General features: G+C 36.6%; 3 protein-coding genes and 1 pseudogene across 4 annotated transcripts; 1 reads left to right on the top strand and 3 right to left on the bottom strand.

The window, feature by feature from the left end:
* Positions 1–1,574, bottom strand: part of LOC125586874 — a 4,617-nt pseudogene extending 3,043 nt beyond the window's left edge.
* Positions 1,575–1,788: 214 nt separating this feature from the next.
* On the top strand, positions 1,789–4,424 carry LOC125587438 (rhodanese-like domain-containing protein 6). 2 transcript variants are annotated; one of them, XM_048757922.1, is made up of 8 exons: positions 1,789–2,066; positions 2,321–2,482; positions 2,557–2,662; positions 2,751–2,946; positions 3,022–3,103; positions 3,197–3,279; positions 3,366–3,498; positions 3,560–4,424. In XM_048757922.1, the coding sequence occupies exons 1-8, from the start codon at positions 1,869–1,871 to the stop codon at positions 4,367–4,369; spliced, it is 1,770 nt and encodes a 589-aa protein (XP_048613879.1). In that variant the 5' UTR covers positions 1,789–1,868; the 3' UTR covers positions 4,370–4,424. The 2 variants fall into 2 exon arrangements, with proteins under 2 accessions (XP_048613879.1, XP_048613878.1); XM_048757921.1 differs by having other exon boundaries at positions 1,791–2,066; positions 2,748–2,946.
* A 25-nt stretch (positions 4,425–4,449) lies between these two features.
* LOC106415288 (importin subunit alpha-4) lies at positions 4,450–7,573 on the bottom strand. The gene is made up of 10 exons (XM_013855945.3): positions 7,203–7,573; positions 6,905–7,001; positions 6,723–6,814; positions 6,487–6,618; positions 6,104–6,289; positions 5,837–6,000; positions 5,674–5,752; positions 5,459–5,587; positions 5,241–5,368; positions 4,450–5,112 (listed from the first exon to the last, which is right to left on the bottom strand). Exons 1-10 carry the CDS (start codon positions 7,434–7,436, stop codon positions 4,731–4,733), a joined length of 1,623 nt encoding a protein of 540 aa, XP_013711399.1. The 5' UTR covers positions 7,437–7,573; the 3' UTR covers positions 4,450–4,730.
* Positions 7,574–8,359: 786 nt separating this feature from the next.
* On the bottom strand, positions 8,360–8,872 carry LOC125586873. Its single transcript, XM_048756678.1, has one exon. It carries the CDS (start codon positions 8,870–8,872, stop codon positions 8,360–8,362), a length of 513 nt encoding a protein of 170 aa, XP_048612635.1.
* Positions 8,873–12,803: the final 3,931 nt, after the last annotated feature.

Raw genomic sequence — 12,803 nt, 5'->3', positions numbered from 1 at the left:
TATTTTAGTAAAGAATAACTAAAACATAATTTTGATATCCATTTCTATAACAATATTTTTAGTAAGTATTTATTAAAGATTTCAAAAAAACTCGTAGTAAATTAGGTCATGAGTACTTGTAAATAGTTTAAGTGCTTGTAAATAGCAAGTAATAGCGTAAGAGAGGAGCAAGTAACTGCAAGTAATTCATTTTGATTAAGTACTCGAAATAGCAAGTACTCGTTTTTAACAAGTAAGTACAAGTCGAAAATTTTATTATTCGTGCAAGGCAAGTCAAGTAGCAAATACACGCAAAATAGCGAGTGATTGCCTTGTGCCCGGCCCTGCCAATCATCTCACTTTGTCTTTTACATATGAATCGAATCAAATAATCCCTTGAGATATTGAGGATCACCTTTTTCTTCACTACCATCTTTATAGAACCCAAATAAATACTACTAAAGTTCACATAACTATTAAGAGTTCCCCACTTCTAACTTATTGATTGTGATCTCTCACCTTACTTTCTTGAGACTTGATGTCTTCAATTAAATCCTTCCTGTTTTATGATTATTATGAACAAACGCTAAAACCAACATCATATCGGATATCAAGCAAGAGCCAAGTTGTTCTCATGAATTAGACTAATCATTATGCATCTCAATAAACTGTTTCAAGTAACAGTTCCAATGTAACATCCACAGCGTTTTCATGGTATATAATATTCAACTTGTCTCTATGTGTTTGATTTCCTTGGGAATTGATACTGTTAGCACCTTGTAGTCTGTCTAAGATAATGCTCAGTGGTTTTGAAGACGAAGCGTGTCCTTCGATGGACTTAGGCCGGGGCATTTTAACATGGACCCGAAGACCCGAACCGGAACCGACCCAAAAATATCCGATCCGGAACCGGACCGAAAATATAAAGTACTTTTTGGGTCTAAATTTATTTTACCGAAAGAACCGGAACCGAAAAGGAACCAACCCGAATAGATCCGGACCCGAAAAGAACCGACCCGAATAGACCCGACCTGATAAGAACCGATTTGTACCCGACTTAAAAACATGTATATCTAAAACTATGATGTTTTTTGTGTTCTATTTTATATATATTATTTTATGATTTAGTTGAAATATCTTTTGTGAACAACATTTGTTATTATTTGTTAACATTTTTTAAGTAATATAAAGCTTTAAAATGTAAAATCTAGAGTTTTAAAATGTTTTTATTTAATTATTAATAGTTTTATTTAAGTTGTTTTGTAAAATTTTAGATATATATGACAAATATTCAACTAAAGTTGATAGAATATATGTCATTTTCAGATCTTAAATACCCGAACCCGATCCGGACCCGATATGGACCCGAAAAATTATGGGTATTTTATGGGTATTTTAATTATAGACCCGAACCGACCCGGATCCAAGAACCGATACGAACCCGAACCGAAAATTTCTAAGTACCTATTGGATCTAGACCTGAAAAGACCCGGACCCGAAAAGAACCGGTCCGAACCTGATCCGAAAAGAACCTGCCCAAACCCGACCCAAAGACCCGAACGCCCAAGCCTAGATGGACTAATGGAGATGGGCATCTTTTAAGAGTCCTGAACACTATAAACATCTACAATGGACACCTGCATAGGTTCAAGGCAAATAGAAGTTTAAGTCTGCTATTGCTTAGTGTTCATGGTATTTTTGACATCTCTGGTCCATTATTGGCTTATGAAATGGTTTAATTATACAAATTTCGGTTTAAGTATACTCCGGTTTAATTGGATTCGGTTTTCTTAACCGCAAGCAAATGACTTCTCCCTGTTTCCATCTTCGCGAATCGCGACTTCCCGAGCCTGAGAGATTTACCGTTTGGCTTCACTGAAAAAACCCTAATGGGAAGAACGAGCTCGTGTGGTGGCGACGGCGAGAAGCAGAGGATTGAAGATAAAGAGCAATACGGAGTGTTGCTGTACTACAAGTACACATCTGTTCCCGATGTAGACGAGCTCGTTTCCTTTTATGAATCTAGCTGCAACTCGCTCGGTTTACTCGGCCGAGTCAGGCTCTCCCCTCACGGCGTCAATGTCACCGTATGCTTCTAATCTCCTTCTCTTCATATCCGATGTTGTAATCAAAAGGCTAAACCTTTATGTCTTTAGAGGAATGAAAGACAGTAAAGTCAAACTCTTTTTGAGTTCTGAGAGTTCAGAGTTAGTTGGGTTTGATTGCAAGATCCAATCCATATGAACCATTTGAAGAGTCAGAATCCAAAGTTTGAAGCTTTTTTGATAGAGGTCTGTTTATAGAGTTGTGATAACATTAAAAAGTTTGCATTTTGGTTTAGGTTGGTGGGAAATTAACTGCATTGGAGGAACATATTGCTTCCGCAAAGTCGAATTGTTTGTTTGAAGGCACTGACTTTAAGCTTGCATCTTGCAATCATCCCTTGAATGACAAAGTTTCTCAGGAGTGTGGGTTTACATCTCTCTCCATCCGTGTTGTTGAGGTTCTTTGCCTTCTTCTCTTATTCAATCCCAAGCTTTACCTCCTTAGCCTTTTTGACATGACTGTGACATGCAGGAGTTAGTGACCTTTAGTACTTGCCCTCTCTTGAAATCACCAGACATCTCAAACGCTGGAAAGCATCTCTCTGCTGCTGAGTTTCATTCTGTCCTGGAGAGTGCCAGTAAGATCTTTCTTTTTAATCTGTATCATCACCTGCTTCTATATTGTGTGTCTCATCATCTGATTATGTTTTGATTCAAACTCAGAAGAACAAACTGATGAATCCGGGAAGTCTGAGAATAAAGAGCTTGTTTTGCTGGACGCTAGGAACCTGTACGAGACACGGATTGGAAAATTCGAATCAGAGAATGTTGAGACCCTTGATCCTGAGATCAGACAGTACAGTGACTTGCCAACGTGGATTGATCAGAACGCAGAGAAACTGAAGGGAAAAAACGTTCTCATGTATGAATTATAGTTTCTTGTTCAGTTTTACTTTCCATATATCATTGAAGCTCCAATTGTGTTGGGTAAAACCAGGTACTGCACTGGTGGAATCAGGTGTGAAATGGCATCTGCCTATATCAGATCTAAAGGCGCAGGGTTTGAGAATACTTTTCAGGTGAGATCATGAATAGCAAATGGTTTTGATAGTTGATACACAACAAGTCACTGAACTTGGCTGACTCAAGCTGTTAATTGATTCTTGAAACAGCTCTATGGTGGCATACAGAGATACCTTGAACAGTTTCCCAGTGGAGGGTTCTTCAAAGGAAAGAACTTTGTGTTTGATCACCGGTATACATGTCTAGGCATCTTTCTCTAGTGACCCACCAGGAAAAAAATGGTAACTTACATTTTCTTTCATGTGGGTGGGTTTGAAGGATCTCAGTTGGGAGCTCAAAAGAGGATATAATAGGCTGCTGCCTTCTCTGCAACAATACCTTTGACGACTATTCTCCACGTTGCCGTTGCAGATTATGCAGGATGCTTGTATTAGTCTGCAATCATTGCCAGGTATTGGATCTACTTCTCATGGATTTTGTTACCTTGGTCTAATGATGTGGTGTTGACGCAGGTTAAAGGAGATGAGTATGTGTGTGAGCTGTGCCGAAAACACGGAAAAGGACAAGTCCCTTTGAGTCTTGATCCCTCAAAGGAACTTACCCCTGCAGGTGATGACGATACAAGGAGGAAGCTAAGGATCTTATGCTTACATGGTTTTAGACAGAACGCGTCTGGCTTCAAAGGGAGGACTGGATCACTAGCAAAGAAACTAAAGAACATCGCTGAGCTTGTGTTCATAGATGCACCTCACGAGCTACAGTTCATCTACCAGACTGCTACTACCCCTCCTCCTCCACTTGGGGCATGCAACAAGAAGTTTGCGTGGTTGGTATCACCAGATTTTGACAAGCCAAGTGAAACAGGCTGGACCCAATGCCAGTTTGATCCATTGCAGTATCAGAACCAAACCGAAGGGTTTGACAAATCGTTGACGTATTTGAAGACGGTGTTTGCAGAGAAAGGACCTTTTGATGGCATTCTTGGATTCTCTCAAGGTGCAGCAATGGCTGCAGCTGTATGCGGGAAACAAGAGCAGCTCGTAGGTGAAATAGACTTCAGATTCTGCGTGTTGTGCTCGGGTTTCACACCGTGGCCATTGTTGGAGAAGAGAGAGCAAGGTTCCATCAAGTGCCCTTCACTTCACATTTTTGGAAGCCAGCCTGGAAAAGACAGACAGATTGTGACTCAAGCTAGCTCGGATTTGGCAGGGTTGTTTGACCAAGGCTGCGCCACTGTTATAGAGCATGACTTTGGCCATATCATTCCTACAAAGTCTCCTTATATTGATGAGATTAAAACTTTTCTTAACCAGTTCGTTTGAGGACTTTGTTTATCAGAAGACAATGTTCTTGCAATCAAATAATTTTTCTTCTTGATTTTGTAATCTGACAAGTAAAAAAATTGAAAAAATAAACTGTCACAACAAAGATAAAAGTGACAAATACAAAGTGTGAATCAAATCCTAAACCAGTACACCACACTAGACATGATTCATCCCAGAGTTTTAAGAAATGAAGATACAGAAGCAGAGAATGATTCAAACAAATGACAACAAACAAAAGAAGTATAAGAGCCTTTTTGCACCAGTACTCAAAAACCCAAACTTGAACCCCAATCACAGTTCCAAAAGATGAATCTCATTGTCCCTCAAACCAAAGTATTTCAATGTTCTATACCTTTTTTCAACCAAATTTAAATCCACCAGGGGGAGCAGCGGTCTGGTTATTCCCAAAACTGAATCCCTGTTGTGGATTTTCATTCACACCGTCTGGCAGAATCTGCTCATCCTCTTCTTCAGCCCAATATCTCTCCAAGATCTTAACAGCCTTCTCATATATCTCATTGTTATCATGGGACTGAAGGTTTTCAATTTTGTCCAACCCATCAGATTCTTCAATTATCTGAGCATAGAGATTTACTCCACCGTTTAACCCCATCTCCTTGTCAGCCTCACCAATCTTGAGAATGTTCTCAAGCCCTTCTAAGCACACTGTCACGATCCTCGGATCAGGGCAAATTAGAAGATCACAAAGAGGCTTGATGCAGCCTTGTGCTACCAAATACCTGCATGCAAAAACTATATTATAGCATTCTTCGATATTGAAAGAGATGTTGGTATAAGACTATAAGAGTGAACACTGAATTGTAATTTCACTTGTTTGCAAATGCACTTAGGAATAGAGATGGCTTACTGAATCTGCTCATGAGACCCTCCTGAGGTAGCATTTGAAATAGCCCACGCAGCTTCCTTCTTTATATCGAACTCCGCGTTTTGGAGCAAATGCACAAGAGGGAGGACAATACCAGCGCCAACCACAGCCTATTGTTTGAATAATATAGAGTAATTAAAACTTTGCCTTTAGCCTCTGAAACTTTGATGATTAACAATATTTTATGAAAAGCCTCATACCTCTATCTGAACTTTATTCCCAGCAGTGATATTCGATATTGTCCAACAAGCTTCCTTTTTGATACTTTTCTTGTGATTTTGCGTAAGCAAATTATAAAGGTGGGGAAGTACACCACTATCAATTATAAACTGAAAAGCAAACATACATGTGTAGTCTTAATATGCTAAACACAAACACCAAAACATTATGAAGTACCATTCTTGACAAATCATACCTGTGTCTGAGAGTCATCACCGGTTACGATGTTCCCAACGGTTCGGAGGGCAGGAATGAGAACCGTAGGTGATGGATGACTTGAAGAAATATATATCAACAAAATAATACAAGTTAGTGAGAGCAACCAACACTCAAATTTTAAAAGGAATAAGGAAACTAACCTCAAAAGCTCCACAAGTCGTGGACAGACACCTGCCTGGATCACAGCCTGAATCTTATCATTGGGGCCATCTGAAAGGTAGGAGAGAGCCCAGCAGGCATCAGTGAGAACTTCTTCATCATTCAGATAAATAAGCTGCCGAAGAACTGGCAGGGCAGGCTTCACCTGGAAGATATGAATATCAAACATCAATGCTCGGAATAATGCGAGGATGAAGGCAACCAAAGCAATCAAGTTACATAAAAAGAATACACTTCTCCGTTCATACCTCTTCAAATGGTGTTGGTGGTTTCCCACGACAAAAGTTGGACAAGGTCCATGTAGCGTTCCTTAGCATGGATAACTTTGAATTTTCGTTTAACTGAGACAGCAAGGGTGCAAGAGCACCACAGCTGAGAACAAGGTTCCTGCAGTTTGGCGAGTCTCCAGCAACATTCCCCAAAGCCCACACGGCCTACAACGGATAAAATATATAAAGGTTTATTATAAGAAAACAACATTAACGTTTTAGCACCTAAAAAACTACAGAGAAGCACTTGGCTGAGTATATATTTTGGAACAAAAGAAACAATAAATAAACCAAATATGGCGGGAAGTATCCTTCTCGAAATATAAAATAAAATTGCAAGTGAGAGCTAGTTAGTGGCAAACCTGCTCTCGAACGTCATCACTAGCAGAGCTGAGAAGCTCAACGAAGATAGGCACCGCCCCATGTTCAATCACAACCCGAGTATGATCTGATGTTCCTGACGCAACGTTGGTCAAAGCCCATGCAGCCTCAAACTGCAAAGACAATTCTTACGTGTTTTTTTTTTTTTTTTTTTTTAATTTAAGTCACAAACCATAAGGGACAAATCTAAAAAAAGAAAGAATTTATGGAACCATACCTGGAGTTGTGGATGGTCTTGCCTTCGAAGAAACTCAACAAAACGAGGGATAACACCCGCTTTGATCACCTCATCAATTGGAGGACTGCGCTCTGCTCATCAAAATTACAAAACAACCATCAGATCTCTCTAATATTACACACATATAACATTCTGAAAGGAGAATTAAATGGTGAACCTACCTATAGATAACAACTTTCTAAACTGAGTAGTAGCTTCTAGCTGAGCTTGAGGATCCTCAGAATAAACACCTTGTACCATCATTGGTATACCTTCCAACTGCCAAAAGCAGCAAATAAACAGCATCAAATCTATTAACAAGATCAGCACATGAGTTAGTCCTAGATTTGTTGTAATATAGGATCTGATCTTGATTTGAAGGGAACACACACAATCAAATCAAAGATCCATTACTAACAAATCAAATCCTAAGATCCAAATATTAAGCTCGAGATATTTTTTCAGATCAGCGAGAGTTACTCGTTTCTCAACGGCGGCAGCGCTCTGGAGGGCATCGAGACCAGCTCCAAGAGGCTGCTGCTGCTGCTGGAGCATCATGCCTTCGCGGCGCTTCTTGAGGAGACTGTCCTCACGCTTGTTTTTTCGAATCTCGACGAGGTTGTCCTCTCTCCTCCGCCTCGCCTCATCGGCATCGACACCTGTCTTGTATATCTTCTTCCTCAGCTCCGCGCGTGTGCTCGGCCTCAGCGACATCTTCCCTCACTCTTCTGGAAACCACTTCGTGTCTGAGATCTTTCGATGGAACTGAAAATGGAGGAGATCGTGGAGGATGGAGTCGTCTGTTTGCTGTCGGGTCTGATCCGATTTGGTTTAGTTTGGTCTGGTCGGAGTTTTTTTTATTATTTGTAGGAGCTACTTGAAACCTTCCTTGTGACAAAGAGTATCCTGGAGTTTGCTTTTGGTGAAGAATATACAAATTTTATTTTGCATGATTTGATTACATGAATACTTCATGACTAAGAGATTCTTTCTTATCGGATATGGTATAATTTATTTGTTCTTGCAGTCGTATAAAAGTATATTGACTTGTTGATTATGTCCTAGCAGTGTTCTAAAAATCGATCTAGTCGGCATTTAGATATCCGTCTAGTCAGCAAATTGGATATGAACGAAACGATTTTTTTCAAACCGATTTATTAAAAAGTTGGTATAGACGTCCAAAAATCAGCATGGGCATCCGTCTAAACAATAATCTTTTATAAAACACGATTAACCATGTAATATAGATAACCATCAAATATTTTTGGATAATACAAGATGATGTTTGATTGTCTTTGTGGTTAAAACTTCTATTGAAATCAAAAATTTTGTGTTCAAATATTGGTTAATGAAAATTTGATATTGAGAAAAAGAGATGGATATTTTATGCCTGGGGCGACGAACAATGATGATACATTCGAAATATTTAGAATAAGAAAAACCACAAATATAACAAAGAAGAAACAAGACAGTTTTATATATCCCAATAATTAGATGAAAAGGTTGATAGTTATATGATAGATAATTTAATACTTAGGATAATACAGCCACAAATATAACCAAAGAAAAGGAAACAGTACGGGGTTTTGTATCCCAACAACTTAGATGAAAAGCTTGATAGTTATGATAGATTAGGACTAATCAGAATCAGAATCAGAGTCAGTGTCGATAATACCAACACAAGGACGTTTTCCCTCCCTCACTGATTGATGAGGCAGTTCATCTTCTTGAAACATGACCCCTAACTCTTGTTCGATGTTGTGAACCCCACTCCCCTCAGGACCATACAATACCATCCACGTTGCGTTGATGATCTTGAAAGCTAACTTGGCAGCAACAGATTTGTTTTTCTCGGGGCAGAGCTTAGCCACAATGTTCATGTACTGTCTACGGGCTGTTTGATAGCTACAGGACGGGCTGATTCCGAGGATGTCGTGGAGTGTAAAACTGGTGTTTATGAACCTCCAGTGAATTTGATGAGCCAGGTGAACCTGCGAGATCTTACGATGGTTCGTAGATGTGTTTGGGAAAACAAATGTTAGTGCATGAAGAACTTCAAGGGCTCCTTTCGGATTGCCTCTTCGGTACTGTTCTTCAGCTACTCTTACATTGTTTTCAGAGAACACCATAGCTGACACTGGTACGCTCATTTTTGAGACTGGTTTGATTGCAAAATTTTGTAGAGGAGAAAATTTGAGGTGAAAGAGGTTTGGGATTACCACCAAAATTTATAGTAAAAAAATAAAAAAAAAATCTTAACTTCTCTCTCTTTTTTTTAAAAAAAAATCTTAAATTCTCTCTATAATTAAAAATAAAATATAAAATGAAATATATTGATGTAAAATATAAAGGAATACATAATTTATATATACATAAAGCGAAAAAAAATTAACCAATCGTTTAAAAAATATATATTTTTTATAATATTTTGCGATATAAATATATATATTTTACGTCATTCACGAAAATGTATAATATTTTTGTTATTTTTGTTTTAATATTTTGAAAAATGTATTAAAAGGAAAGTTGACTAAAAAAATAATCTAATTTGGGAGTTTCGTAGTTTCTAAAAAACAAATTAACACTTTTGGTAAACGAGATTTAATAGTTTTTATGGTTGATATATATGTGGAATTGAACGCTTATACCTCTTTTGGTTAAAGCAATTCAATAGTTATTATCATTGATATATAAGTGGAAATTGAATTGCTCGTACCAACTCATAACAACTTTGAACCAATCGTTGTAATATAAATTTTACTTTATAGCATTTTGTGATAAAATAATTTATATTATTATCCTCGAAACAATATATTATCTTATTTGTAATATTTTATATTATTTTAATATTTATAAGATGTTTTATATGCAAAATCCTCGTGGGATTGGTGTTTTATAAACCAAAATATATTAAACATTTAGATGGCATTATTTTAAAAATTAATTGTGGTTAATTCTGCTACTTATGTCTAACATGTGCCAGGTTTGAGAATAGATAATGGCATTACAATTTATTTATTTTAAGCATTGTAACATAACAAACCAAAGTTGTGGTGTGAAAATTCTGGTTTGAAATACTCTTAGATTTTAAATGCTAAAAATGTGTATATATACAGTTTTGAAACAAACCGAGTAGAAATCGCCAACCGGAAAGATTAGAATGTTGATTGGTTAATCACAATGGTTATGAACCACTGAAAAAATTAACCAATGAAAATGCTTTTGAATTTGTGCATATCAGTTGATTGGTATCTCAAGACGGGTCTGAAACCAATCATTTTAATAACACATACTCCAGAAAATCGCTCGGTCGGGCAACTTAATTTATTTGTCTAATCAGATATATTGTGTTGACATGTCTTCATGTGTGTATTTCTAATCGGTCTATTTCAAACCACCACTACATGAAATCTAATTAAGTTTTCCATCTTTCAACAAAATTCGGATAGTGAAAAATATAAACATTAATTTTTCTTTTTGAAACTTAATCTAACCATTAATTTGCTTATCGGGTTTCTCTAGTTGTACAATTGTTGTACAAATATAACTCTATTAAGAATTTCTCTCTTATTCGCATTATATGTTAGGGTGAGTGAGATATATACATTTCTTACATATGGAATGTAAATCAACTTCCGTAATATCAGATATATGGTATGAAGAACTTATTGTTTGCATCCCAAAAACTATTATTAAACATCAAAGAGCTCTTGTCTCTTACAGTTTTCTTTGGAATCAAAGCACATATGAGATCCCAATGCATGGATCTCAAATCAGTCAATCTTAATTAGTCATCTCTTTCAACACTATATCTTATAGAAAACTACAAATTTATGGGACTTGCATTAATTTAATTTGTGGCTTCCATCACAAGTTTTCAGGTTTGGTTGAATGGTTAGTTATATTGCATCAAACTAATAAAACTTGATAAAGCAAAGATCTTTATGATTTGTAAAACTTAGTTGATTAGCAAAAAGAGATTATTTGAAAAGGATAGTGAAGTAGGGCAATATTCTACGAAGGAGAAGTTCATAGGTTTTATGAAGGATCAGTTTGACAAAACTATAACCATGTAGGTAGAAACTAGAATGGCTTTGAAACAAGGAGGTCTACGCTCGCTTGTTTCTAGGCTCTGATTAGTTTGGTGCAATATTGAGTTCCTCTAGCTTCTCATACTTTGTTTTATCTCCATTGAAGTTTGGAATAAAATTTTAAGGATATGACATGAAAGTTTCGACGATGAAGAAAAACAAATCTAAAGAATGATAGCATCATCGGACTAGGTAAAATAAAGAGTGGAATATTATGTTCATTTTGGGTTTGATATTTAATAGCCCACTAGCACAAACCATAAAAATAATGCATCAAGAACACAACTATAAGCAATTGGTTTGGGTTTGGGTGACAAACTTGGGTCAGTAGAATACTAGAAATACCACTGCTTAGCTACAAATACAAATTTGTAACCAAAACCAAATGGTCATATTCTAGTTGCAGTTTTGATGGTTGAGAACTTTTTGTTGATCGAGCAAGAAATTAAATTTCATCATATTATACTCATTTCTGTATGGATCTTAGATATAGATTCAAATTTGTGATTGTCTATAAACTTGTGAATTAGTCTGAAATAGAGATGCACAGTTTCTTCCCTCGCTATCTTCATGGTCATGCAAATGGGGATACAAAGAGTGAATTTGTTTGACGTATAATTCTAGTATGCGACTGATCTACATGCAAAAGTCATAATTAACGATCTAATATTAACTTTGGTATAAATGGTTTTAAAAAGGAAAAGTTGCATGTATGTTACTAGTGAGATGGAAGCAAAATTTTATGAGTTTAAGTGGATATGGTTGACTTGAGACCACGTGCGGAAATGTAGAAAAACACTAGCACAGTTCAAAGACAACGAAATTTCTCTGCCGAAGACATGTGCGAGTGCATGCTGTCTTGCGAAGTGTTCCATGTAATTACACCACACAAAATTCCCTCACATATAAAAAACCTATATATGTATATATATATATTAATCTGATGTGAGAATGAAAAGATATGGACGAGAGTATTTTTGTTGAAGTCAAATTTTGTTCAAAAGAGGGTTTTGTTTGCTTCTCTCGTCCCAGGACCCATTGTTCCCAACACTCAAAACCATATAGTCTTGAGACTCCGGTTATTTCCACCGGTTGAACCGATTAAATTTTGGATTTCCATTCTCTTTTGATTCACTCTACATGGATATCTGATTCCTAACTTTTTGTTATAATACTGTAATCATCACTAAAACATGCATAGACAACCAAACTACAAAAATAATATAATCTAACAAGTGAAATTACACGTTATTTTAGGTGACATTACTAGTGAAAGCAAGGTAGGTGAATAAAAAATTTGATAGTTTTTATTTTTGATAATTATGAATGATAAGGTGAATTTGTTTCTCACTCATAAATACTATATAGCGTTGTAAAAAAAAGAGGAAGAGAAGACTATTATTCTTCAAAAGCTGGCACCTCCTCGGCCACATTCACATATGAGGTCCATAATTGGAGTCACATGGTTGCATGTGATTACATTGGGTCTACCCCTTTAGCCACATATGGCCAACTCCACGTTTTCCCCTTTCTTTTCTTTTGTTTTGTAGCTATCATTCGATGCATTTATATATATACTTTGCTTCTTATTTGGTTCTACTAATTCCAAATATCATGTGAATACGTTAATTAACGTTAAAAACTCGTAATATCAGGATACAAAATGTCAAAGGATAAAATGTGGATGCCCAATCGTATTAATAAAAAGTTATCCGGGTAAGATTTGTGAAAATCATTTTGTGAGAAACACCTTGTCACCTTATAACTTTTTTCCTATAAACAAAAACACAATGACCCACGGACATGTTGCCATTAATTTGATATATATAAAAGTGTGAATGCAAAGAAGAAAGACATATTGGGATGTAAAAAAGAAGTAGCACACGTGGGGAGACTTAAAGAGGGGGAAGAAAGATGTTCATCCAGATTCATTTCTCAATCTTTTTGTTTCCCTTTCTTTTGGTACTAATGTTGTGGTCCTTCACACTTA

Source organism: Brassica napus, chromosome C5 (assembly GCF_020379485.1).
Source record: "Brassica napus cultivar Da-Ae chromosome C5, Da-Ae, whole genome shotgun sequence".
Taxonomy (NCBI): Eukaryota; Viridiplantae; Streptophyta; class Magnoliopsida; order Brassicales; family Brassicaceae; genus Brassica; species Brassica napus.
This window is presented reverse-complemented; position numbering and strand designations above follow the sequence as displayed.